At 45.5% G+C, this 26572-nt stretch overlaps 1 protein-coding gene across 1 annotated transcript in view; it reads left to right on the top strand.

The window, feature by feature from the left end:
* Positions 1-213: 213 nt before the first annotated feature.
* The window catches only part of DCHS1 (dachsous cadherin-related 1), a 63714-nt gene continuing 37355 nt past the window's right edge, over positions 214-26572 (top strand). Inside the window, exons 1-7 of the mRNA XM_036746106.1 lie at positions 214-2019; positions 19316-19504; positions 19613-19844; positions 20324-20560; positions 22181-23224; positions 24418-24611; positions 24865-24961. Of these exons, the coding sequence (XP_036602001.1) occupies positions 214-2019; positions 19316-19504; positions 19613-19844; positions 20324-20560; positions 22181-23224; positions 24418-24611; positions 24865-24961 (3799 nt within the window). The remainder of the gene's footprint in view (positions 2020-19315; positions 19505-19612; positions 19845-20323; positions 20561-22180; positions 23225-24417; positions 24612-24864; positions 24962-26572) is intronic.

Here is a 26572-nt window from a genome sequence, read left to right on the forward strand (position 1 = left end):
ACAAATATGCCTGTAGTCCTTTGTGGTACCCCGGTTCTGCCAGGCCTGTGGGCACAGTAACTTGACCCCAAAGCCTTGCTAGGCCATCCACCCCTCCAACCACGCCTGACCTCTCCTCTGCATTCCTCACAGGATCAGGGAGCCAAAGGCAGGGCCAGAGCTGGAGCAGGGGCAGGAGCAAGCACTGGAGTCAGGCCTGGAGCCATCCCTGACATGGAGCTGGAGTCGGAGCAGGAGGCCGAGCTGGGTGCTCCCTACCCCTCAATGGGTCCAAGATCCCTCCGGCCCTTCCCACTGCTGCCACTGCTGCTACTGCTTCTGGGGGCACAGGCACCTGGGACACAGGGCCAGGCAGGCAGCCTAGACCTGCAGATTGATGAGGAGCAGCCAGCTGGGACACTGATTGGGGACATCAGTGCAGGGCTGCCTGTGGACACAGCAACTCCCCACATGTACTTCATCTCTGCCCAGGAGGGCAGTGGTGTGGGCACAGACCTAGCCATAGATGAGCAGAGTGGTGTGGTGCGAACCGCCCGAGTTCTGGACCGAGAACGCCGAGACCATTACCAGTTCACAGCAGTCACACCAGATGGTGCCACCGTGGAGGTCACAGTGCGTGTTGCTGACATCAATGACCATGCGCCTGCCTTCCCAAAGGCTCGTGCCAGCCTTCAGGTGCCAGAACACACAGCCCCTGGTACTCGTTACCCCCTGGAGCCTGCCCATGATGCTGATGCTGGTCATCTGGGTACCCAGGGCTATGCACTGTCTGGGGAAGGGGCTGGCCAGGCCTTCCGATTGGAAACACGCCCTGGCCCCGATGGCTCCCCTGTACCTGAGCTGGTGGTCAGTGGGGAGCTGGACCGTGAGAACCGCTCACACTACACACTGCGACTGGAAGCTTATGATGGTGGGGCACCCCCTAGGCGGGCCCAAGCCCTGCTGGATGTGACGCTGGTGGACATCAATGACCATGCTCCTGCCTTCAACCAAAGCCGATACCGAGCGGTGGTGTCTGAAAGCCTGCCCCCTGGCAGCCCAGTCCTACAGGTATTTGCTGCTGATGCTGATGCTGGGGCCAATGGAGCTGTGACCTATGAAATCAATCGACGGCAGAGTGATGGGGATGGCCCCTTTTCTATTGATGCCCATACAGGGCTGCTGAGGCTTGAGAGGCCACTGGACTTTGAGCAGCGGCGTGTGCACGAGCTGGTGGTCCAGGCCCGTGACGGGGGTGCTCATCCTGAGGTGGGCTCAGCTTTTGTCACTGTGCATGTGCGTGACTCCAATGACAATCAGCCCACCATGACCATCATCTTCCTTAGTGAGGATGGCTCCCCTCGTGTGTCTGAGGGTGCACAGCCAGGCCAACTGGTAGCTCGAATCTCTGTGTCTGACCCAGATGATGGTGATTATGCACATGTCAATGTATCCCTGGAGGGTGGTGATGGGAAGTTTGCCCTGACCACCCAGGACAGTGTTATCTACCTGGTGTGCGTGGCTCGGAGGCTAGACCGAGAAGAGCAAGATGCGTATGAGCTTCGGGTCACTGCTACTGATGCTGGGACACCTCCTTTGCGTGCAGAGGCTGCCTTTGTCCTTCATGTCACAGATGTCAATGACAATGCACCAACCTTTGATCGCCTGCTCTACCAGCCTGAACCTCTCCCTGAGGTTGTGCTCCCTGGCAGCTTTGTGGTGCGGGTCACTGCCCTTGACCCTGATCAGGGCCCCAATGGCAACGTGGCCTATAGTATTATGCCTGGAACCCATGCCCATTGGTTTGCTATTGATTCAGTTACAGGAGTAATTACCACAGCTGCCCCACTGGACTATGAGCTTGAGCCACGGCCACAGATAACGGTTCTGGCCACTGATGGAGGACAGCCTGCTTTGTCTTCCACAGCCGTGGTCAACATAGTCCTGCAAGATGTGAACGACAATGAACCTGTGTTTAAGAGGACCTTCTACAACGCCTCCCTGCCCGAGGGCACAGCCCCTGGCACCTGCTTCCTACAGGTGGGGTCCTGGAAGCTTGGGGGAGGTACATGGGGAGTCTGAAGCAAGGATTTGTGGTAGGAGGGGAGGGGAAGGATGGTAGCAGTAAAGTGGAGAAAAGGCCTGAGGGTCAAAAGGGAGTGTGCAGTGATGGAGCTACAGGTAACAATTTCAAGGGGGGAAGGGGAGTAAAACCATTCTGTGTCTTTAGCCTGTCTTAGAACCTTCTTCCTTCTCCTTCCTACTTCACATCAATTCCACAAACATTTCTTAAGTACATCCTGTGAGCCAGATACTGTGAGATGTTAGCAATACAAAGAAAAAAGCAAACTGCTCATTGTTTCCCATCAGTCAATACATGGTTATTTAAGTAGGGAAAGAAGCCTCGGGTGGGGGATGTGGACCTGGGGAAGACTTCATGGTGGGGGAGGAAAGCCCCCTGAGCTGAGCCATGGAAGAAGATAAGAATTCTGGGAAGCCCAAGACAGGAGATGAAGTGACAAGTTCAAGAAACACCTACCCAGGGATCTCGTTTTGCTGGCTGGAAGGTAGAGTGCGTAATAGGCAGGAATTTGAACTAAGTCTGGAAAGGTCATTTGGAGCCAAATTATAATGGCTTTTAAATGCCAGGTTAAGACATATAGATACAGATACAGATATAGATATTCAGTCCTGGGGGCAATAAGATAACTGAAGGCTTTGAGCAGGAGAGTGACATGGTATGTCATTCCTAGGACTTAGGAAGGTTTTGTCAGTTGTATCAAGGGTGGTTTGGGGAAAAGATAGGAAGGAGGAAGACTAAGAAGATTAATAAGGAGATTGGGACAATAGTCCAAGCCTGAACTAGGGTATGGCTCTGAGAATGAAGAAAGAAGATAGAAGCGAGAGGTGTTGTGGAGGCTGAATGAACCAGACTTGGCATCTAGTTGGAAACAGGAGTGAGTGAAGGTGAAAGCATGACTGAGATTTCAGACCTGGTCAGGGAAGATGTTAGTAGATAGGATGTCAGTTTAGTTTCTCAACAGAAATAGGGAAATGTGGAAGAATTTTTTAGAGGGAAGGCAGTTCGCTTTAATAAAAATAATAATAAGTAACATTTATATAGTACTTTGAGGCTTATAACATGCTTTCCAAAACTTGTCTCATTTGACATATTAAATTTGAGACGTTGATGGGACTGCTGGAAGGAGATGTTTATCAGGCAGCTGAGGATGCAAGACTTGAGTGTAGGAGAGAAACGAAGGCTGGGTGTATCAATATGAAAACCCAAACCCACTGGAGAAGATGAGATCACCAACAGAGAGAATTTAGAGGAAAGAGATGGTTTCCCAGGACAGAGCTTTGAGAGTATTTGAGGAATGGCTAGATAGGTAAAAGGAGAACCAAGAGAGAGAGGAGAGTTGTGTAATTCTAGGAAAGAAGTGTCGTATCATGGAAAAAGGGTTGGATTTGGAGTCAGAGGACCTGGATTTGAATCTAGACTCTGCCTGTGTTACCTTGAGTAAGTCACTTGACCTCTCTGGCCTTGGTCTCCCTATCTAAAATGAAGGGTTTGGACTAAATGACCTCTAAGGTCTCTTTCAGCTCTAAATCCTATGGTCCCATGATCCTGTTCAGGAAGAGATTATTGACAGCGTCAAAAGCAGAAGGTAGATTAAGTAGGATGAGGGCTAAGAAAAGATCATGAGATTTAGCATTCAAGGGGTCAGTAGTATCATTTGAGAAAGTGATTTCAAAGTCCAAAGGATGAATGAGAACAGGAAGGAAATGCTGAAGTCAGGGAGGCAGAGCACAGATCTCAATATTAAGGAAAACCTTCCTAATAGAGCTGTCCAGAAATGGAGCAGGTGCCCCAGGAGGCAGTGAGCTCCACATCCCTGGAGATCTTAAAGCAAAGACTGGCTAACCACTTAGGAACCTTGGAGAGAAGATTCTTATTCTGGTACACATTAGACTAGATCTTTTGTGAGGTTCCTTCCATCTTGGAGACTCTGGGATCCTGATTCAGTTAAGAGACTATTACAATACTAGAGATGATAAAGGCTTCCCTAGAGTGGCAGCACCTATGGAAGGAGAGGTGAAGGGGCCAATATATCCATCATTCATATAGTGCTCACAGATATTGTCTCATTTGATCCTCAGAACAACCTTGGGAAGTAGGTGGTATAATTATCCCCATTTTACAGATGAGGAAACTGAGGCTGAGTGCAGTTAACTGACTTGGCCAGAATGACAGAGCCAGTAAGTGGCTGAGCCAGGGTTTAAATTCGGGCCCTTGTTGATTCTAAGTCCAGCACACTTCTCTCTGTGCTACTGTCTTCCTACCTCTCTAATCTCTAGCAGATGCTAGAGATTTTGCAGGGAATGAACCCAACCGGCTCGGAGACTGGTGGGCTGTGAGGAACAAAGATGGAGGAGGAGGGGTCACTGGAAAGATGGCGATGCCTTCGAAAGATACAGGGAGGCTGAGAGAGAAAACGAGCAGTTGTGTTTGGAATAGATCTGCTTTGAGAGATTGGCAGCACATTCAAGTAGAAGAGGAAGGACAGCCAGTAGGGTTACTAGACATGGGCCTAGGGGCTTCCAGGACCTGGAGGTCGCCATGACTTAGGTGCCATATAGATCATGATGGTAACTATCCTAACAGTCACTGGCATTTACACAGTAGGACAGCTAGGTGGTGCTGTGGAGAGAGTGTGGAACTGGGAGCCAAAAAGATAAGGTCTCAAATCCCATCTCAGTTACTTCCTTAGTTACATGACCCTTAAGCTCTTGTAGTCTCAGTTTCCTCATCTGTAAAGTGAGGTGAATAATAGCACCTTACCTTCCAAGGTTGTTGAGAGGGTCAAAAGAGGTGACTTATGGAAAACACTTTGCAAACCTTAAAAAAATGCCCTGTCAGCCATCATCCTTCTTAGTCCTTTAAAGTTTGCAAGGGCAGCTAGGTGGCACAATGGATAGAATGCTGGGTTGAGAGTCAGGAAGAACTGAGTTCAAACTTAGCCTCAGACACTTACTGGGTGACCCTGGACAAGTCACTTACCCCTGTTTGCCTCAGTTTCCTTGTCTGTAAAATGAACGGCAGAAGGAAGGGGCAAACCACTGCAGTATCTTTGCCAAGAAAACGAAGAAAGGGGTTGAACAACAACCAAGTTTACAAAGTACTTTATGTATATGATCTCACTCGAGCATCATAACAACCCTGTGAGATAGCTCCAGCAAGTATTATAATCTCCATTTTATAAGTGAAAAAACCGAGGGATTAAAGGACTTGCTGGTGTTCACACAGCTCTTCCCGATGCCAATCTAGCACTCTGTCTACTACAAGGCATTGCCTCTCTATTGTTGTTGTTGGTCAGTCCTTTGTGATTCTTTGTGGCCCCGTTTGGGGTTTTCTTGGCAAAGGTACTAGAATGGTTTGCCATTATCTTCTCCAGCTAAATTTTTACAGATGAGGAAACTGAGGCAAACAGGATTAAGTGACTTGCCCAGGGTCACACAGCTAAGAAAGTGTCTGAAGCCAGATTTGAACTCAGGTCTTCCTGACTCCAGGTCTGGCTCTCTATCTGCTGAACCACTTAGGTGCCCTAATATTTAGACAGGAAGGGATGTCAGAGATCATGTTGTCCATCCCCCTCATTTTATACATGAGGTGCAGAAACATTAAGGCGCTTGCCCAGGGTTACCCAGATTTTAAAGAGCAGAGCCATAATTCAAATTTTGTATCTGGCACCCTTGCTGGAAGTGAAGTGTGTCTCTCCCTTCCCCAAAAGCTAATTTCCCTTGGTTGGAGAGATTCAGACAGGAATGCTCACTCATTTCTTTGGTCTACTTGAAGACCACCTGGTAACTTTCTAGACCACAAAAAGTACATCTCATCTCACTGGTCCTGTCTGCCAACAAAACAACGACAATAATAACTGGCATTTATGTGGCATTTTAAAGTTTGCAAAGTGCTTCACAAATATTAACTCATTCCCCTCCCCCAAAACACAACCCTAGGAGGTAGATGCTGTTACTATCCCCATTTTACAGATGGGAAAACTGAAGCAGGCAAAGATTGAGTAATTTACCCAGGTTCACACAGCTAGTAAATACCTGAGAGGGGCTTTTGAACTCAGTTTTCCCGATTTCAGGCTTAGTGCCCTATCCACTGCACCACTTAGCTGTCTGTCAAAGAAAAGGGTGCCAAATGGGGTTGGGCTTCTGAGGTTTTGATGCCTAAGTAATCTAGAAGGTCTTACTTAATAATTAAAGGAGACATTGTCCTCAAAGGGAACCTATCATCTGCTTATCTGATATTGAGCTTTGGAGATCCCAAAGTCACAGTGAGGAGAATAGAGGAGGAAGGAAGAAGCCAATCAGTCCACCAATCAAAAAGCTTCTATCCAGCGCCTTCTGGGTGCCAGGAGCTTGCTAGGTACTGGGATTAGAGGACAAGAATGAAATAGCCCTGCCCTCAAGGAGCTTACATTCTATCCCAGGAAACTCTGTGTGTGTGTGTGTGTGTGTGTGTGTGTGTGTGTGTGTGTATGTGTATGGGTAGTTAGGTGGTGTACTGGAATGAGTGCTGGGCCTGGAGTCAGGAGGATTCATCTCCCTTTTTTTTTCCTTAATAGTATTTTTCCTCCAATTACATGTAAAGATAGTTTTCAACATTCATTTTTGTAAAATTTTGAGTTCCAAATTTTTCTTCCTCATTCCTTTCCCTCCCCCCTCCCCAAGACAGCAAGCAATCTGATATAGGTTATTCATGTACAATCGTGTTAAACATTTAGTTTAGTCATGTTGTGAAAGAAGAATCAGAACAAAAGAGAAAAACCACGAGAAAGAAAAAACCAAAAAAAAGTGAAAATAGTATGCTTCAGTCTGCATTCAGTCTCCATGGTTCTTTCTCTGGCTGTGGTTAGCATTTTCCATCACGAGTCTTTTGGAATGGTCTTGGATCATTGTCTTGCTGAGAAGAGCTAAATCTATCGTGGTTGATCATTGCACAATGTTGCTATTACTGTGTACAGTGTTCTCCTGGTTCTGTTCACTTCACTCAGCATCAGTTCATGTAAGCCTTTCCAGGTTTTTCTGAAATCTGCCTGCTCATCATTTCTTATAGCACAATAGTATTCCATCACAATCATATACCACAACTTGTTCAGCCATTCCCCAATTAATGGGCATCTCCTCAATTTCCAATTCTTTACCACCACAAAAAGAGCTGTTATATGTGTGTATATATACATATATGCATATTTAAAATGTATGCTGTTCAAAAAAATTCCAAATAGTTTTGAGGCAAAGGCTTTAGCACCTGGAGGTATCACAGAAGGATCATTGAGATGAGCTTCTCTACTTTCCTTCAAGATTTAGCTCAAATCTCACCTTCTGAAAGAGATCTTTCCCAGTTCCTCCAGTTGCTGATGCCTTCTCTGAGATTACGCTATGTATCACCCCTCTATATAACTAGTTAAGTGTTGTTGCCTCTCGCAGAATGCATGTTTCTTTAGGACAGGGACTGTTTTTGCCTTTGTATCCCCAGTATCTAGCAGAGGGTTGTGTGCATAGTAAGAAAGCTTACTAAATGCTGATTGACTATCGACTGACATGGGATAGGGAGGCTACTATTTTGGGGGACAAGAGAGGCATTTTTGGATGGGTTTTTTGATGAGGTAAGTCCAAAGAGGTATTTTTCATTCCTGGACTCACTTCCTTGTCCCCTCTCTTCATAGCTCTCACAGGATTCAGGGTTTGACTACCTGTTCCCCTCCTTATCTAGCCCTGTCACTGTCCCCCAATACCATCTTCTCAAGTGACCCCACACACACACCTTGATCCTTATAGTCAGTCAGTCCTCATGTTCCGTGGATTCTTTAGCTGCATTTACCATTAGGTTGAAGTCCTCTCTAGTTGCTTCTTGGGACATCAATACAGCCAGACCTAGTGTCTTTGAGCTCCTCCAATCTTTCTAGTTACATCCTCTGCCTCATTCTTTTAAGCCTCATTCAGCCCCCAACCTTCACTCCTTTTCTGTTCTCTGGGCTCACTGATAATAAAGGTTCCCTCCTGTCTCAGTCCCCCAACTTTCTTACCTGAAGAGGAGAAGATGATGCCCAATGGGAACACGGGGTCTTTGGCAGCATGGGCCTGAGGCCAGATTCAGAGGGAGGTCTACGTTCAGTGTCTACTACTCGGGGGTTTTTCTTCTTCAATTCAACAAAATGTTTTTAAGCACCTATGGTGTGCAGAGCACTGTATGAGGGGGAATGATGGCAGCTGGTGCTAAGAATCACAACTTTGACCAGAATTTCTTAACCGTTTTTTGTGTTAGGGACTCCTTGGGCCATCTGGTGAGGCTTATGGATGCCTCTGATGAAATATTTTTAAATGCATAAAATAAAATACATTGATTACAAAGGAAACCAATTATGTGGAATACAGTTACACATAAATATGTATATGTATGTATACATATACGTATATATGTATACATACATACATACATACACATATATACATACATACAGAGAGCAAGCTCACATACCCCAGGTTAAGAACCTCTTATTTAAACCCTGTATAAATATTAATTCAGCAGTTGGTACCCTAAATATGAGAACCTGGTCCAGTGACATACTGTTGAAGGAAATTCATCATGCTTATTTCGACATTTGCACTTTGAATGAAACCGGAAACCAAAAGGAAGTCATGGTTTATAGGTTCTTCCTGGGGAGACAGATAAAAGAACTGACAATGTTGGTTTTATTGTTGGTTCAGAAGAAGCCAAAATCATCATTTAATGAGCCATTTTTCATTCCATAATGCAGAGCTCATGATGACCATTGGTATAGACCCCAGGGAAGATAAATGAAGCTTATGTGCCAGGCACTGTTCTAAGTGCTGGGGATACAAAGATAAAAGTGAAACCTTCTCCACCCTTAGTGAGCTTATATTCTGAGGGAAAACATGCACAAATATAGATATATACAAAATATATACAAAGATAAGGCGGTAGAAAGAATTTAGTAAAACTCTCGATGTTTAGCCTGAAGAAGAGAAACCTGGAGGGGAGAAACCACACATGAAACCTGTCCTCAAGTATTGGAAGGACTGTCACATGGATAAGGAATTCATCTGTCATGTAGGTTGTCCAAAGAAGTATTAGGTTCCCTCACCTTGGAGGTCTTCGAGCAGAGATTGCCTAATGACCTCAGCCGTGTTATAGTGGGGATGTCTTTCATGAATGGTTTAGGCTAGATGGCTGTTGAGGCCCCTTCTAGCTTTCAAATTCTGCAGTTCTATGATTCTGCTTTGTTCTGATTGGCTTCAGAGGGCAAAACTAGGAGCAAGTGGTGGTTACAAAGAGGTAGATTTGGGCCTGATGTCAGGAAAAACTTCCTCACAATTAGAAGAATTATTTGAAAAGTGGAATGGGCTGACACAGGAATTGGTATATCACCCCACATTTGATGTCTTCAGACAAAGGTGGGATGACCGCTTGACAGGTGGTATGCCATGGTGGATATTCCTATGGAGGGATAGATTGGACTAAGTGGCCTCTGGTCTCTTCCCTCTCAGATTTTGTGATTCTGATTATGAGGGGTATCATCACCTAAAACAGCAAGAAGTGGAGAGAAAAAACTAGTCTACAGAAAGTTCAGCAAGAGTCCCAGTCAACAAATACTTGTTGTCCATCAACAAGTATTTATGAAAACTAATTTAAGAATACCTCAAAGGACCAAGTTGTGTCAATTGATGCAGTGCATTCTTTAATCCATAAGGCAAAGAAAATAGAGATGATAGGATAACAGCAAAATTATAATATCTGCTGTAATTATATGGGTATTTATAGTGCATTTGCACAGATAGGAAAAATTAAATGATAAAAAACCCCTTTTTGTATCAGTTGATGTTCCTGGTCCTTCCTTATGGCATTGTTAAGTCAACAAGTATTTATTAAGCTCCTGTTATAGGTCAGGCACTGTTCTAGGTATTGGGAATGGAGAGGAATAAACAAATAACAGAAACAGTTCCTACTTTCAGTTAGCTTATAGTCTAATGGAAAACAATAAGTACATATAGAGGGATAAACAAAATAAGTATAAATAAATGCAAGGCACTTGAATACAAGATAGCCTGGGAGGGAGGGCACTAGCAGTTGTGGGAAATCAGGAAGATCTTTATGAAAAAGATGGTGATACTTGAGCTACATCTTAAAGAAAAAGAGGAATCCTATGAGGGAGAGGTGAGGAAGGAAGGAATGGACGTAGGGGATGGCCAATGCAGAGGTATGGAGATTGGAAATTGAAGCCCATGGCTGAAGAACAGAGAAAGAGAAGGCCAGCTTGGAGAATGCACACAGTGTGGGAAGGGGAGCAATTAAGCCAGAGCATCCTAAGAGCACTTAGGATGAAACAAAGAAGCACAACAGTTGAAAAGTGGAAAGTATCTGCCAAGAGTTCTACACCGATCTCCACTGCATCAAAGACAGAGAAGCTACCACACTTAGACTCTCACGGTCCGATGTACTGTGTGAGGCTGTGGAAACGATAATAACAAGAAAAAAGATGGGAAATTAGCAGCCCTAGACTAAGTGTGCACAAAGGAAGTCTGTGCTAAACGCTATTTTAAGGATGTTGAAGGATCAATTTTCAAGATACCTGAAAAAGTGGGACAATATCGCATGCCTTGGAGAAAAAACAGATATTCCTACCCCAAAGTATTTGAAAATATCAATAATTTTTGACCCCTAGATCTACTTTCCCATCCTTACAAAATCTATATGAGAATAGTCTACACATGCATCAAAGGCATCCCTGACAAAGGTATGAGAAGGGCTTTTCCAAAGGATATTCTAGGGCTAAGCAAATATTTACAGGTATTACAGGACTAACTGGAAAGTTTAGAGAATTCAAGATCAAATTGTACTTACTTTTTGTTGACTATAAAAAAAATCATTTGATTTGAGAGAGCAAAACAATATCTTAAAGGATCTGCTCCAAGATGTCAAACATGTACATTAAGCATATGATTCCTTGAAAGATTTAACAACTGAGATAACTTTTGTAAATCAACCCTCTGATTCTTAATAACAAGCCAGACAGAAAATGGGGAAAAATATGCTTGCCAGAGGTATTTGTCATCATCTAGGAGGAAAAGCAGTGCAGGGTCCACATGGAAGAAGACTTCCCTACAGGTGCTCCTGTTTGCAGCTAACCTTGTGCTGGATGCATCAAATCCTATAATGTCTCAGAGCCTTGTAAGTGAAATTGGAGTTTGGCCTTTAAAGAACCTTGCACAAGGGAAAAAACAAGTTGATAAAGAATGGCCATTGTCCAGACTGTGATATGCAGTTCTTTGAACAGCCCCTAGGGCTGAACCATTAGTAAGTGGTATAAGAATCTTGGCCAGACACTGTAAATGGACCCAAAGTTGAGCAGGAAAGGGAGAGCAGGCTGGATTATCTTTGGGAAATGTCTTAATGACCCTAAACTTCTCCCTGAAACAAAGGCCTGTCTTTGAAATAATTCTGTTCTTCTGGTGATGCTATATGGCCTTGAGTCAAGGGATGCCACAGTCTCCAAAGAATTAAAGCTTCAGGTCATCCAGAGGACAATGGAGAAGATGCATGTTGGACCAGAGGAAGCTACAACTTACTACCAACGAAAGACTCTGATAGAATGTAAAGCCTTAAGGACAGGGTTGTTTCTTTTTTTGCCTTTAAATCCCCAGCCTAGTACAATGTCTCAGCACATAGTAAGGTGCTGACTCAGTACAGAGATTTCCCTGTGTGAATGGATGATTGAACAATTATACAAGAGAAGTGGTGTAAAGAGAGCACCAGAGCTGAAAGGGACCTTAAGTGCTAAAGGGTACAACCCCCTCATTTTATTGACTGAGAAAATGTTAACAGATGAGGAAGTTGAGGCACAGAGAGGTTGTGACTTACCCAGGGTCACCCCACTGCCAAGTATCTGAGGCAGCCTTTGACCCCAGGGCTTCATGACTCCAAGTCCAGTGTCCTATTATTTGACACTGCTACTTGATGTATGACAGATATGGAATGAGACATTGTAATTACTGTAGAGTTTCATGAGCAGACATGGCCTGTGTTTTGCTTGAGTCTTATTGTTTACAAGGAAAGGTTCTCTCCAGTCAGTCAGTCAGTCAGCAGGCAGGAAGTGGGGAGTCAATCAGTGGGAAGTAACTGGTGTTTTTTTAAAGGGTGGCAGAGAGGAGGGGGAGAGAGAGAGAGAAAGAAAGAGAGAGAGAGAGAGAGAGAGAGAGAGAGAGAGAGAGAGAGAGAGAGATAGAAAGATGGAAAGGGACAGAAGAACATCAACAAAACGCTTTGAAAAAAGAAACTAAAAGAGAGATGTTTAACCAGGAAAGAAGGTAGACCAATCATGAAATGAGAGTGCGGCAGAATTGATGGACAGCTGTGTGCTCCGATGGTGTCCATACATTGTCAGGAGGTCTAAAGGAAGGCCTCCAGCATGTTTGGTGCCCCACCACCACTGTGGAAGATTTAGGGCAGGACAGGGACAAGAGCTGTACAGGCTGAGGAGTGGATGGGTGACAATGGAGGGAGCATCCATGAGATCAGCACCATCAAAGTAGAAAGGAAGTGGCTTTTGAGTTGAACTTTAAAGGATAGTTAGGAATTCCACAAGTGAAAAGAAAAAGGATGGACATTCTAGGAGCAAGGAACAGGGTCAGTGAAGGTGCAGGCTGAAGAAAGTGTGAATTAGTGATATGGCAGGGAAAGACAATAGAGAGAAAAGAGAAGGCCAAGGAAAGAGCCCTGAGGGATCTCTACATTTAGAGGCTCAGAGAGGCTTCAGTGGAGACATAGCTTTGAGGGAGAAATTGGAGTGATTTCCCCAAAGCCCTAGGCTCTAAGTGAAGCAAGCACAGGAATTAGCATTAGGGAGGAGGTCACTGCCCCCAGATGCAAGCTTCACCCACCCTAATTGGTGTGCTAATATATTCATGGAGATGTAGGAATACCTCTTTTTCCATCAGGGATGACTAAAGGATTTCTCCTTTTGTGATCTCTTCAGCTACTTTAAGTTCACAGGGTTTTCAGATCTTTAAATCCAGCCCTAATGAATCTTTCTCCTGTCCTCTAGCCTCCATCCCTCTCCTGGAATGCCCTACTGCCCCCCTCCCATCCAAGGGCATTTTAGGTCATGGTATCCTACTTATCCTTTCTTTGAATCTTTTGAAATCTGCTCTCCCAAAATCTAGGGCACATGGCAGACTATGTCTCACTTTCCTCTTCTAAATCAAAAATTCTAAACTGGTGTGGTCACTTCCCTCTGAGGTTTCCATCATTTCCACCCCAGCAACTAGCTGGTTCCTCCCTATCCGTGAGGATAAGGGCCAGAATGGCAGTTCCCCTCATTGTTTCCTCTTCCTTTTGAAGTGTAAGGCTTATCATTAGGGCAAGCCAAAAAAAAAAATGATTAGCTATTTTGCTTTTGTCAGAAAGAGAGCAAGTCCCAGGAGATGTCTAAATATCTAAAGTTCTCTACAATTACTATATTATGCATCCATGAAAGTCTTATGATCTATTTCCCAAACTCTTCCACCTGTTTCCCCTTTCTGTCTAGGTGGTCTGTAGCATTCCCTCCAAGTATGCCCTTCTAGTCATATTTCATTCATGGGTTCCATCCCACCAAATCCTGTCTGGTCAAATCAGCTGCCTTGTGTAGGTTGTCCTGTTTCTCTTGCTTGCTACCCGCATGTATGTATGCACATTTATGTATATACATCTAAGGACAGGGTTTCTACTGCTGGCTACCTCCTTGGTTTTTGTTTCCTGTCTTCTGGGCGTCTCCACTGCTATTCTTCCTTCATTGTAGGTATTCTTTTTGTTTTCTTGCTTGGTAGGCAATTTTATCTGCCCTCCCCCGCTTTTTTTTTTTTTTCAGTTTAAAGCCTATTTGATTATGTTTGTTTGTTTGTTTTTGGAGGCAGTCGGGGTTAAGTGACCTACCCAGGGTCACATGGGTGTGTCTGAGTCTGATTTGAACCTCAAGCCCTCCAGACTCCAAGGCTACTTCCTGGCTGCCCCTGTTTGATTGTTTGCAAGATTCCATGTAGTACCCTCCTGGCCAAGGACACAACGTTATAAGTCTCGGTACCACCTCATTCATAAAACTTTCTCTGATTCTCCTTTTCCTCTCCCTCCTCACAATATGTTGTATTTATTTAACTGTTTATATGTGGTATCTCTCAGTAGAATTCAGCTCCTCGATGGCAGATGTGATTTTGTTTTTCATCGTTGCATAGAGGGTAGTTATGACCTATGAGGAGCAGCTAGGTGCTTCAGTGAATAGGGTGCTGGGCCTGAAATTAGAAAGACCCATTTCTCCGAGTTCAAATCCGGCCTCAGACACTTCCTAGCTGCGTGACCCTGAGCAGATCACTTAGCCCTGTTTGCCTCAGTTCCTGTAAAATGAGCTGGAGAAGGACATGGCAAACCACTCTAGTATCTCTGCCAAGAAAACCCCAAATGTGGTCACAAAGAGTCGGATACGACTGAAAAGCAAGTGAACAACAACAAAAATGGCCCATGAAGTTGCTGAAGGTAACATTCCCCTTACATGGACAATGGGAGAAGAAAAATCAGATGGGTAAGCACTGGCGCCTGTGTGCTTCTTAGTAAGGCATGCTCTGGAGCAGCTAGAGTGCAGTCTTAGCATAGGCCACCAAGGGACGCTCCAAACTTGGGCTACCATAGGATCAGAGCTCAAGAGCTGGAAGATGCCTCGGAGGCCATCTAATCCCACCTCCACATTTTACAGTTGAGGAAACCAAGGCCCAACAAGGTGGCATTACTTGCCCAAGGTCTCACAGCTAGTTAGCATTAGAAGTTGGGCTTGAAGCCAGATTGAATTCCTCCGATTTCAGAACCAGTGTTTGCCAGACAGTACCAGGCTGGCTCTCCTTTCCTATTTTGAAGATTTAAGCCACCACCTTGGATCTCTGGGCTAATAACAGGGAGTACTCACATCTTCTTCCCAGTAACTGCCTGGAATCCACTCAGTTCATTGTAGCATATAAAATCTAAAGTCACAGTTCTAATTTCCATTCCCAACTTTGGATGACCCCAAAAGAAAACAATATTAATTATTATAGTTAAAAATGCAATTGAAGTGCTAAGTTACTTATTAAGCTCCTGGCTTCTCCTTGTTCTGGCAAATATTTGAAAAAAATCTGCACTCTCTCCATTCCCAATCTTCAGCCGGCGATTCCCAGAGCACCTGAGGAGCCTTTCAAGGAAGCCCGGTCCTGTAGTCTATTTTCTAACACAATAGTTGATGGCTTCACAGCTAGCTGAATGACCTGATTCAGAGAGTCATGCTAAATGGATCAAATATCCACCCAGAGGGGGGTCTCTCAGGGGTTTGTCCTTAGCCCTATTCTGATAAATACTTACATCAGTGATTTGGATAAAGGTATGATTAGGGGTAAGGGAATGCTTAATCAAATTAGTATATGACCTAAAGCTGGGAGGAATTACACGACAGAGTCAGGATCCTAAATGGGGAAAAAGGAGAAATAGCTTCACCAGCATCCATGCTATTCTGGTTATCTGGGTTAGCATTTCATCAGACGATCCAAGGTCTGAGGCAGCTCAGTCTTTTCTTGTGGATGGCTGCTTGCCATCCCTCCCTCCCCCAAACTCTGCTCAACTCCCTGCTATACTTCCTCTCCCTTCTTCTCCAGCTAAGCACTGGCAAGTTTTACTGGTGTCTCTTATCCACATCTGGCTGTAGCCTCTGACCCCCAAATGCTTGGGGTTACTAGGTAATCCTTTAATTCTGTGTCAGGCAGCTTCTACCCTATATATCCCTGACTTAAGCATATAACACATGCTGATTCCTCTACAATATGGTACTAAAAAGGAGTCCAGATTCTTGGCTTTAACAGCAAGACAGTTGATGACCTCTTGTGACAAACTTATCATGTTCACAGTTCTGGGTAATTCCTCTTGCATTTCTAGTCCCCAGCTGTCACTGTCAAGTTTAGACACTGAAGGGACATATAGAAGAGAAGAGAAGCCTTCCAAAGGAAGTGTGTGACATTGATATCCCCAGCATTCAGCAGTGAGGCCTTGAATGTGGTAGAAGCTTAATAAATGTTTGTTGAAATTAAATCATTCAAAACCTCACTGACTAGTCCTGTCCTCCAGAGGTCACAAGGCCCTTACTGGGGTTCCAGTCCCCAACCACAGCCCTTAACCTGGACAGTAGGCAGAGAAATAGCCAATGGCTGAAATCAGAAACTCTGGCGCATTCCCCAGACAGGACAGGCAAGGAGAAGGATGGGCAAGAGCTATTCCTGCCAAGCTAGTCAGAGGCTGAATTTTCCTGACCATAGGATTAGGTTTCAGTTCGGAAAACATGTCCATTTCTCTGCTTGGTTTTTTGTTTGGGTTTGTTTTTTGTTTTTGTTTTTGCTTTTTATTTTCTCTTCTCTTGTAGAATAGAGTCATGGAATCACAGACTTCTAGATCGAGAGGGTAGCTTAAATGTCATCCGGTCTAGTCTCCCATCCTGTACAAGTTGGCATTCCACAAAAGGAATCATCCAGCCTCCACTAAAAAGCCTGTAATGGGCAGTCAAGGAACCATCACCTAAGGCAGCTGGCTTCACTTTGGAATCACTATGACTGTTAGGAAGTTTTCCCTAAAGTCAGACCTACATTTGGCTTCTTTGCAATTCCATTCACTGATTCTAGCAGTTTCTTCTGGGACCAAACAAAACAACTATGATCTCTCTTCCATGTGACAACTATTCAGATTTTTGAAGGCAGTTTTTGAGGACCACCCCTCTTCCCTGACTTCTCTAGGCTAAATAGCATTATTTCTTTCAGCCTTTCCTCAAAGTCCTTTGTTTGTCTTTTATAGGAAGGAAGGAAACAAGCATTTATTGAATGCTTACTATGTGAAAGGCACTGCACTAAGCATTTAAAACTATAACCTCATTTGATTCTTACAACAACTCTGGGAGGTAGGTAGATTTGTAGACAACTAAAATATCTGAAGTATTTTTCACATGAACTGTTATCTAGCCAGGCCTTCTGTACTTTCATAGTTGAGTTTTTTAACCTGAATGCAGGCTTTTACATTTATCCCTATTACAAGGTGCCAGATAGTGCAGTAGATAGAGAGCTGGACCTGGAGTCCAGACCCTTACTAGCTGTGTGACACCCTGGGCAAGTCACTTAAATTGTCTCTTTCTTCATCTGTAAAACGGGGATAATACTAGCATCTACCTCCTAGGACTGCTGTGAGGATAAAATATTTGTAAAGTACTTTGCAAAATTTAAAGTACTATATAGATACTAGCTAGCTTTATTATTATTAAATTTTACCTCATTAGATCCAGACCATCTTTCTAGCCTATAGACATCTTTTTAGATCTTGACTATCATCAAACATGTTAGCTATGCTTCCCAACTATGAGTCACCTGCCAAACTGATAAACATACCATTTGTGCCTAAGTCATTGATAAAAATGTCAAGCAGACTATGATCCCAAAGTCACATCCCTGGGGACTGAGTACTGCACTAGAAACCTCCCTCTAGGTTGACGTCTATCCATTAATGACTGTATTTTTTATAAAAAAAAAATTTTTCGGTTAACAAAAATTGAATTTCTCTTCTTGCCACCTCTGTCCACTGTTGAAAAAGAAAGAAAAAACCCTTTTGACAAATATACACAGTCAAGCAAAAAATTCTCACATTGAACTGTGTTTAGAAATATATATATACACATTATATGTGTGTGTGTGTGTATGTATGTATGTATATGTGTATCTTACTAATCACCTGAGTCAGTCACCTCTCCATTGTCAAAAATTAACAAGCATTTGCATGTTTCTTCATGAGATAAATTGTGGTTGGTCATTGCATTGATCGCTGTTCTTAAGCGTTTCAAGTTGTTTTTCTTTACAGTGTTGTTAATTTATAAATTTTCTACTGGTTCTGCTCACTTCACCTAAGGCTTCTGTTGTGGCAAGTGGCATTTTAGAGGAAATTGCCTCACAGATATAAGCTTGACTTGATGTTCTGAGACCTCTTCCATCCCTGGAGATTCTGTTCCTTTGTTCTCTCAGGTGGCTACTTACCTTGTCCTAAGGTTTGAAAACCCCTATCTCCGGTCTTAGGAATCAAGAAATCTTAACTCCTGTGTCCTTAATTCAGTCAAGGTTGGGATTAAAATAGCCCTGCTGAATAATTAAGGGAAAAAGTAGAACAAAACAAGGAATGTACAACCCTTAAGATGCCTGATCATGTAGGCATGGAGGTTCCCGTCCTTCCAGTCCAGGTCTGGTTTCATATGAGCACCTTGCCCTCCCCTTGGTAGAAGATAGGAGAAAGGTTTTTTAACATTAAATTTGTTTTTTTGTTACATTTTAAGTTCCAATCTATCTCCCTACCTACCTCTCCACCCTGCATTAGAGAAGACCACCATCTGACGCAGATTTAGAAATATATGCAAAACCATACTATATGTACTTCCTTTTCTCAGTTCTTTCTCTGGAGGTGGATAACATCTTCCTTTATAGGTCCTTTAGAGTTGATTTGAGTATTTATAGTACTCAGAATAAGACAGCTGTTCAAAATTATTCTTCGAATGATACTGCTGTTAACTGTGTGCAGTGTTCTCTTGGTTCTGCTCACTTTGCTTTTCATTCTTTCATGCAAGTCTTTTCACTTTTTCTAAAACCAACCAGTTCATCATTAAAGCACAGTAGTATTCCATCACAATCATATCCCACAACTTGTTCAGTCATTCCCCAGCCGATGGGAATCCCCTCAATTTCCAGTTCTTTGCCACCACGAAGAGAGCTGCTATAAATATTTTAGAACATATAGGTTCTTTTCCTTTTTCCCAGGTCACATTGGGAAACAGATGTAATAGTGGTATTGCTGGGTCAAAGGGTATATACACAAAGGGTATATGTAACTCTTTGGGCGTAATTCCAGATTGCTCTCCAGAATTGTTGGATCAGTTCACAGTTCCACCAACAGTGTATTGATGTCCCAGTTTTTCCACATCCCTTCAGCATTTGTCATTTTCCCTTTCTGTCATTTTAGCCAGTCTGGTTAGTATAGAATGATATCTCAAGGTTGTTTTAGGGAAGGGTTTTAAGGGGGTTGCACATCAAATGAAGAAGGACATTTGTTCCCATGTTTATTGTGGCTATAGATGCCCTGGCTCCCTTTAGGGGTTCTGGTGGTTGGGCATATGAACAGGAGGAGACAAGACAACAGAAAAACCTTCAAGAAAAGTCACATTTCCCTCCACAGGTGACAGCCACAGATGCAGACAGCGGCCCCTTTGGCCTCCTTTCCTACTCATTGGGAGCTGGGCTTAGCTCTATAGGCACACCACCATTCCAAATCGACCCTCTCACTGGAGAAGTATGCACATCCCGAAGTCTGGACCGTGATCAAGGGCCTCCCAGCTTTGACTTCACTGTCACGGCTGTGGATGGGGTAAGGAGGAAAGACAGGGAGGGGCATTTCCCCTGGTGGGGAGGCCAAACCTGCTCTGAGGGTATCGTTAGCTCACCTTCTCACACCCCAATCCCCAATTCCTTCCAGGGTGGCTTGAAGTCACTTGTATATGTAAAGGTGTTTGTGTCAGATGAGAATGACAACCGGCCTGAGTTCTACCCAAGGACATATGCAGCCAGTGTGAGTACTCAGAGCCCACCAGGCACAGCCATACTGAGGGTCAGCGCACATGACCCTGACCAGGGTCCCCATGGCACCCTCACCTACCGCATCCTGGCTGGGAACAGCCCCCCACTCTTTGCCCTGGACAAGGACTCAGGTAAGAAGCCAGGATACACCCCAGCCCCCTGGCACCCTAAAACTCCCTGAACTCCGCAGTCTGGAGACTTCCTCCACTGTTGTCTATGATCATCTCATCCTGTTATTGGAATTTCTCCAGGTCACTCCCAAAGTGTTTTCCTCACTTCCCCAGTACATGCCTGAGGCACCCCCTCCCAGCTTCATTTCCCATCCCCCTCACAAACAACAACCTGTCTTCCTCCTCTGTTCTCCCCTTTGTCCTATGCCTTATGTTCTCGCTTATGTTTTTACTCTTTATTCCAAATTTAATCCTGTGCCCCATGTCTTCTGCCTTATACCTTCTGCCTTGTGTCTTATTTCCCATTCCATGTCCCCTGTGCTATGTCCTCTGTAACAAAGCCCATGATATTTGTCTTGTGTCCTCTGATCCTGTGTTCTGTGCCCTATGTTTTGTGTCCTGCTCTCTCCATCCCTCTAATTTTCCCTCTCTGTTTCCAGGGCTAGTGTCTGTGGCCTGGCCCCTTACTGGACGGGCTGACTCTGTGCAGCAGCTGGAGATTGGGGTCCAGGATGCTGGTGGCCTTCGAGCCGAGCCCAATGCCCAGGTCAACATCAGCATCATCTCTGGGCCTCTTGCACCTCCAGTCTTTGAGCAAGCACAATATGTCTTCTCTGTGCTTGAGGACGTTCCTCCAGGAACCAGTGTGGGCACCATACGGGTACACCACCCCCCAGGTAAAACACACTCACCCTCTCCCCAGGGGCACACTCTTATACATTTACATACGTATGCTTACCATTCCCCCATCACTCAGTAACATATTTACCTGCTCACATGCATTCACACATACACACACATTTATCCTGCATCAGTCAAATCAACAAGCATTTAGTAAGTGCCATAATAGCTCTGATAATAGCTAACATTTGCATATGATTTTAAGCTTTGCAAAGTATTTTATAGATATTATCTTGTGTGATTTTTAAAACAACCTGGGGAGGTAGGTGCTATTATCATCTCCAGTTTACAGAAGAGGAAACTGAGACAGGCAGAGATTAAGTGAATTGCCCATGTTTGCAAAAGGTGTGTGAGACTGGATTTGAACTCAGGCCTTCCTAACTTCAAATCCAGCATCCTGTGCACTATGGCACCACCTAGCTGGCCTCCAGCCCATTGCTATGCTAGGCACTGTGCTAAGCACTGGAGATTTAAAGGCAGAAATAAAATTCTTTCCTCAGAGAGCCTGCATTCCATAAAGGGAAACAACATATTCACTCGAAGTAAATACAAAGTAATATAGGGGGGGACAGTTAAACTAAGGAGAACCAGAAGGGGCCTCGTAAAGGAGGTGGCACTTAAGCTGGGTTCCAGGGGAGATAAGCATTCTAGAGGAGGTGAAAGTGAGGAGGAGGTGCATTCTTGGTGTGGAGGATGGACAGGCCTGGGTAAAGGTGTGGAGGTGGGAGAAGGGAGGAACAGAGGGCAAGTCGATTGGGCTGAACTGAAGAGTGGATGAAGTAATAATATGCGATAAGCCTGGAAAGGAATATTGGAGCTAGATTGTGAAGAGCTTTTAATGACCAATTGAAGAGTCTGTATTTTATCCTAGAAGCAGCAGAAAATCTCTAGAGCTTCTTCTTCAGCAGGGGAATGACAAGGTTAGGCCTGTGCTTTAGGAATATCACTTGGGCATCTGGGTTTGGGGAGAGGAGAGATGAGGCAGAGAGACCAGTGAGGAGGCTTTTGCAGTGGTCCAAATGAGAGGTGATGAAGGCCTGAATCTGGATAGTGACTGTGTGAATGTAGAAAAGGGGATGGATGCAAGAAACACTGTGGAGTCGGAATCAACCAGACTCGGCATGGACATGTTTGGATAGGGATAGTAAGGAAGAAAGAAGAGTTGGGACCGCACAATTAGACACACACGCACACACTCATTGTCTCAGGTGTCACGCACTTACACACTCTCACTGCCAGCCTAGCACCATGAAAAGTCACACAACCTCCCTGGTGCCATACACTTATTCACACAACACATTCATGCGTACTTTCTCACATTCACAACCTGCCACCTCTCCAGGTACCATGCACGTTCATTTACATAGCATGTTTATACATATTTGAAACTCTTGCGATAATAGAGACATTCACACAGTCAATATGTACTCACACATACTTATTCACCCAGATTCAAGTCACAATCCCGCTGTTTCTGAACAGAACCATTCTATGGCATGGAATGAGCCAAGCTAGAATGGCCCTCCTAAACACAGCTCTGGCCATGCCCCTTGCTGTGTGTCTCCCATGAGCTTAGTATTGGGGGTAGCCTTACAGTTTCTCACTCCCTCTGGCAGGCCGCCCAGGCTCCGTGGCCCTCACACTCTCCGGGGGAGACCCACAGGGCCTTTTCTCATTGGATGGGGCATTGGGACTGCTGCGGACACGGCGTCTGCTGGACAGGGAGCGCCTGGGGCCAGTGCTAGAGCTGGAGGTGCGTGCAGGCATGGGGTCTCCCCCAGCCTTTGCCCTGGCCCGGGTTCGTGTGTTGCTGGAAGATGTGAATGATAATGCGCCTGCCTTCCCTTCACCAACGGACACTGTGTGGCTGCCCCCAGATGCTGGTCCAGGCACACCTGTATATACACTGCGGGCATCTGATCCCGACACTGGTACCAATGGCCATGTCACCTTTACACTGGTGGCTGGGGGAAAAGGAGCCTTTGCCGTGGACCCTGCCACAGGCCACGTGCAGCTGGTGAGGCCCCTGGGTGGTCTGGCCCATGAGCTAGAACTGGAAGCACGTGATGGTGGCTTGCCTCCCCTGACCAGCCGCTTCTTGCTTCGAGTATCTGTGCAAGAGGCAGGGTCTAGGGCTGGTATAGGGACTGACGCTGGGGCTGGAGGTGGGATCCCCAAGTTTGACAGCCCCACTTATCATGTAGAGCTATCTGAAAATACAGCCCCAGGCACGAAGTTCCTGCAGGTGCGGGCACAGGGCCCTAAGGGAGGGCCTCCTGTATCCTACCACCTGCAGTCGGATGGGGTGGGTACAACCTTTGGTGTGGAGTCACGTAGTGGATGGCTTTGGGTGCGTACAGCACTGGACCGTGAGGCCTGGGAAGTATACACATTGCCAGTCCTGGCTGTGTCTGGGGATGGTCAAGGGAGTCTGACAGGCACAGCCACTGTGAGGGTGAGCATCCGAGACAGGAATGACCATGGGCCCCGTCTCACTGAGGAGCCCACCTTCCTGGCTGTGGCTGAGAACCAGCCACCAGGAACCACTGCAGGCCGCATTACAGCCACTGATCGAGACTCGGGCCCCAATGGGCACCTCACGTACTACCTACTGCAGCCACCAGATGAGAGTGGAGCCTTCCATATCCATCCACAGACAGGTAAGATGCCTGAGATCTCTGACCCTGTCATCAATTCTAACCCTTCCACAGCCACCTGCAGATCAGTAGGAATCCTGGTCCTTTTCACATTGACCCAAAGACCGGTCAGGCCCCAGGAGCCTCTCATCCCAACTTTGACCCTTCTACACACACCCCAAAGACCAGTGAAACACTTTGGATGCCTTATCTGAGTCCAGGTTGAATCCAGTTCAAATCATTCCACATCTATAGAGAACTTGGTGGGACCTCCATCCCCATCCTCCCATTCCCTTCACAGGGATTCTAACCCTGACCATGGCTCTGACCATAGAATCACTGGCTCAGAATCCAAAGGGACCTATAAGGGGCCATCTAGTCCAGTTCATATCTGAAAAGGAATCCTCCCTGCAACCAGCCATCTTTGAGAACTGGTTATCTTGCCTTGGTTTGAAGACAGTCAGGAATAGAAAATAAATAACATAGAGTAGTGAATTCCCTTTCACTGGTGGTCTTTAAGTGAAAGCTGAATAAGCAATTCTCAGGAATGTTGTAGAGGGGATTTCTTTTCAGTCCCTCCACACTTCAATATTATATGATTCTATAAATTCACTAACCCTCTAGGGAACTTCTTTTCACTTCTGGACAGCCCTAATCATTAGAAAATTTTCCTTTGTGGAGATGAACTTGCCTCTCTGCAATCCATCCTCCCTCTCTTCCTACTATTGTTTCAAGTTCAGCCTTTAGGAGCCAGTTAATTTCCCCTTTCATATGAGTATGATTCCAGTATTTTAATTAAAGAATTTTAATGTCACTTTCCAAAGTCTTTTTTTTTCTCCAGACTAACAGTTCCTCTGACAGGTCCTCGTATATTTTGGTATCTGGTTGTCTCATGATTCTGATTGCCCTCCTCTGGACCTTCCCCAGCTTCTTCAAATTCTAAGAGTCCCAAGCCCTATACCTCCAGTTTTCTGGCTTTCTGGATGCCCATGTTCTCAAACTCTGGTTCCTAACTCCCTAATTCCTTGGACTTCTCTTCCAAGAGTCCTGCCCTTACGTACCCTGAGTTCTGCCAAGTACATTGGGCCCCAGCCCCAGTCCCCCTAGTTCTGTGAACTCTGCCCCCCTTAAATCCCTAGGCCTAGGCTCTCCAGTTCCCTAGGGTCCCTCACCTCTCCTCTTCTCCCTTGCCTTTCCCTTATTCCTTCACTCCTCAGGGGAAGTGACCACACGACGCAGCCTAGACCGTGAGCAGCAGAGCAGCTACCAGCTCCTGGTACAAGTGCAAGATGGAGGCGCTCCTCCCCGAAGCACCACAGGCACAGTACACGTCATGGTGCTGGACCTCAATGACAACAGCCCCACCTTCCTGCATACACTGGGGGCAGCTGGTGGTGGGTTTCCAGTGCAGGTGAGATAGGTTGGGAAAAGGAGAGGTGCTTCCCACGCAGGGGAGAGAGATGGGGGTGCTCCTCATTCAGGGTATAAGGGAGGATCTAAGGAGAGTACTTATGCTGGGTCCAGGGAAAGAGGGGAAGGGATCAATGGGCTAAGGGGAGAGAGGGTAGACACTGTCAGAAGATGAGGGGTCTGTTTGTGGTTACTGTTGGGACCCTATGGTCACTGTCATGGTTAGGGCTGACCTTGTGTCCATGTCTCATCAGGTATTGGAAGGCATCCCTCCTGGAACCCTTGTCACACGCTTACAGGCAAAGGACCCAGATGAAGGAGAAAACGGAACAATCCTATACAGCCTTACAGGTAAGAGGGTAGAGCTTGTGGGGCTTGATCTGTCTGAGGACTGAAGTGTCTGGTCACTCGTTTGTGTGAGGATTGAGTCATGTGACTGAGTCTGAAGACTAGGCGTTGCTGGTGCCTGAGCTGCGTGAACACTGGGTCTGAGTGGACAGTCATATGAGTGCTGAGCTATATGGTTCCTGAAGCCACATGAGACTGGACCACATGAGGCCTGGGCTCTATGGAGGCTGAGCCATGTAGGATCTAAGCACATTGGTGTCAGGACCTAGCTGTAAGTAAACAAGAGGTCAGTCAGTAATCAATCAGTAAGCATTTATTAGTTTCCTGCCGTGTGCTAGGCACAAAAATTGAAATAATCTCTGCCTTTGAGCTGTTTGTACTCTATTGGGATATAGGGGAAGTTTTGTATATGTATGTGTACATGTGTATACACACAGTATATATATATATATGTATATATAAATACCAACAAATATTAGGTAACTGGGGAGGATCAGGAAAAGCTTCCTAGATAGCAGATGATGCTTGATATATGCCTGGAAGGGAATGGAGGATTCTACAGGAGGAGGTGAGAAGGGAGGGAATATCAGGCACAGAAGATGGCCTTTGCAAACGTTTGGAGTCAAATCAAGCCAATTCAACAAGCATTTATTAAGTACTTACAACATGCCAGGCACTGTGCTTAACACTGGAAATACAAATACAAGAAGAAAGATAGTCCCTCCCTGCAAGGAGCTTACATTTTAATGGGGGAGGACAGTGCATAAAAGGGAGCTGAAAAGAGGAGGTGAGGAGGTGGAAAAGGGGATAAAGGTTCAAGGCATAGAGCTAGCTGAAGAAGAAGGAAGACCTGGCTGACCTGGGCCTCCTCCTGAAAATGGAGGTTCTGGGAGGAACCAGCCAATGAGAGAGGGGCAGGGGGAAGAAGGGAGGGAGAGAGAGAGAGAAACAGAGAGAGAGAGACAGAGAGGAAGGGAAGGAGGGAGAGAGAGAGACACAGAGAGAAGAAGGGAGGGAAGGAGAGAAAGAGAGAGAGAAGAATGGAGGGAGGGAGGGAGGGAGAGAGAGAGGGAGAGGGAGGGAGAGAGAGAGAGGGAGGGAGAGAGAGAGAGAGAGAGAGAGGGAGAGAGAGAGAGAGAGGGAGATTGCAGGGGCAAGGATACTTCCAATGTGAGGAAGGAATAGTCCAGGAGTGAAGTGAGCTTGCAGGGTACGTGGTAGTGAGAGCCCATGGGGATGAGTCTGCAGGGCAGCCTGAGTAAAGGAAAGATGCCAAGGACTGAAGCCAAGGACGTTGGTCTGACTAAAGTCAGACTCTGTCATCAGCTTGTGTGGGATGTAAGCGGTGCTGTACGTGAGGAACAGAGGAAAGGCCAATTTGGCTGGTGCATAGTGTGGGAAAGGGGAGTCATGTATCATGAGATGAGAAAAGAAAGGTTGCAGCCACGTTGTGAAGGGCTTTAAATGTCAAACAGAGGAGTTTATGTTTTATCTTAGAGACAATAAATCAGGAGCTACTGGAGTGTATTGAGTAGGGCACTGCTGTGGTCATATCCAAGCTTAAGGAAAATCATTTTGGCAGCTGCTCTGCAGGATGGAGAGGGGGGACACTTG

The sequence above is a fragment of the Trichosurus vulpecula genome, chromosome 2, assembly GCF_011100635.1.
Source record: "Trichosurus vulpecula isolate mTriVul1 chromosome 2, mTriVul1.pri, whole genome shotgun sequence".
In the NCBI taxonomy this organism is placed as follows: Eukaryota; Metazoa; Chordata; class Mammalia; order Diprotodontia; family Phalangeridae; genus Trichosurus; species Trichosurus vulpecula.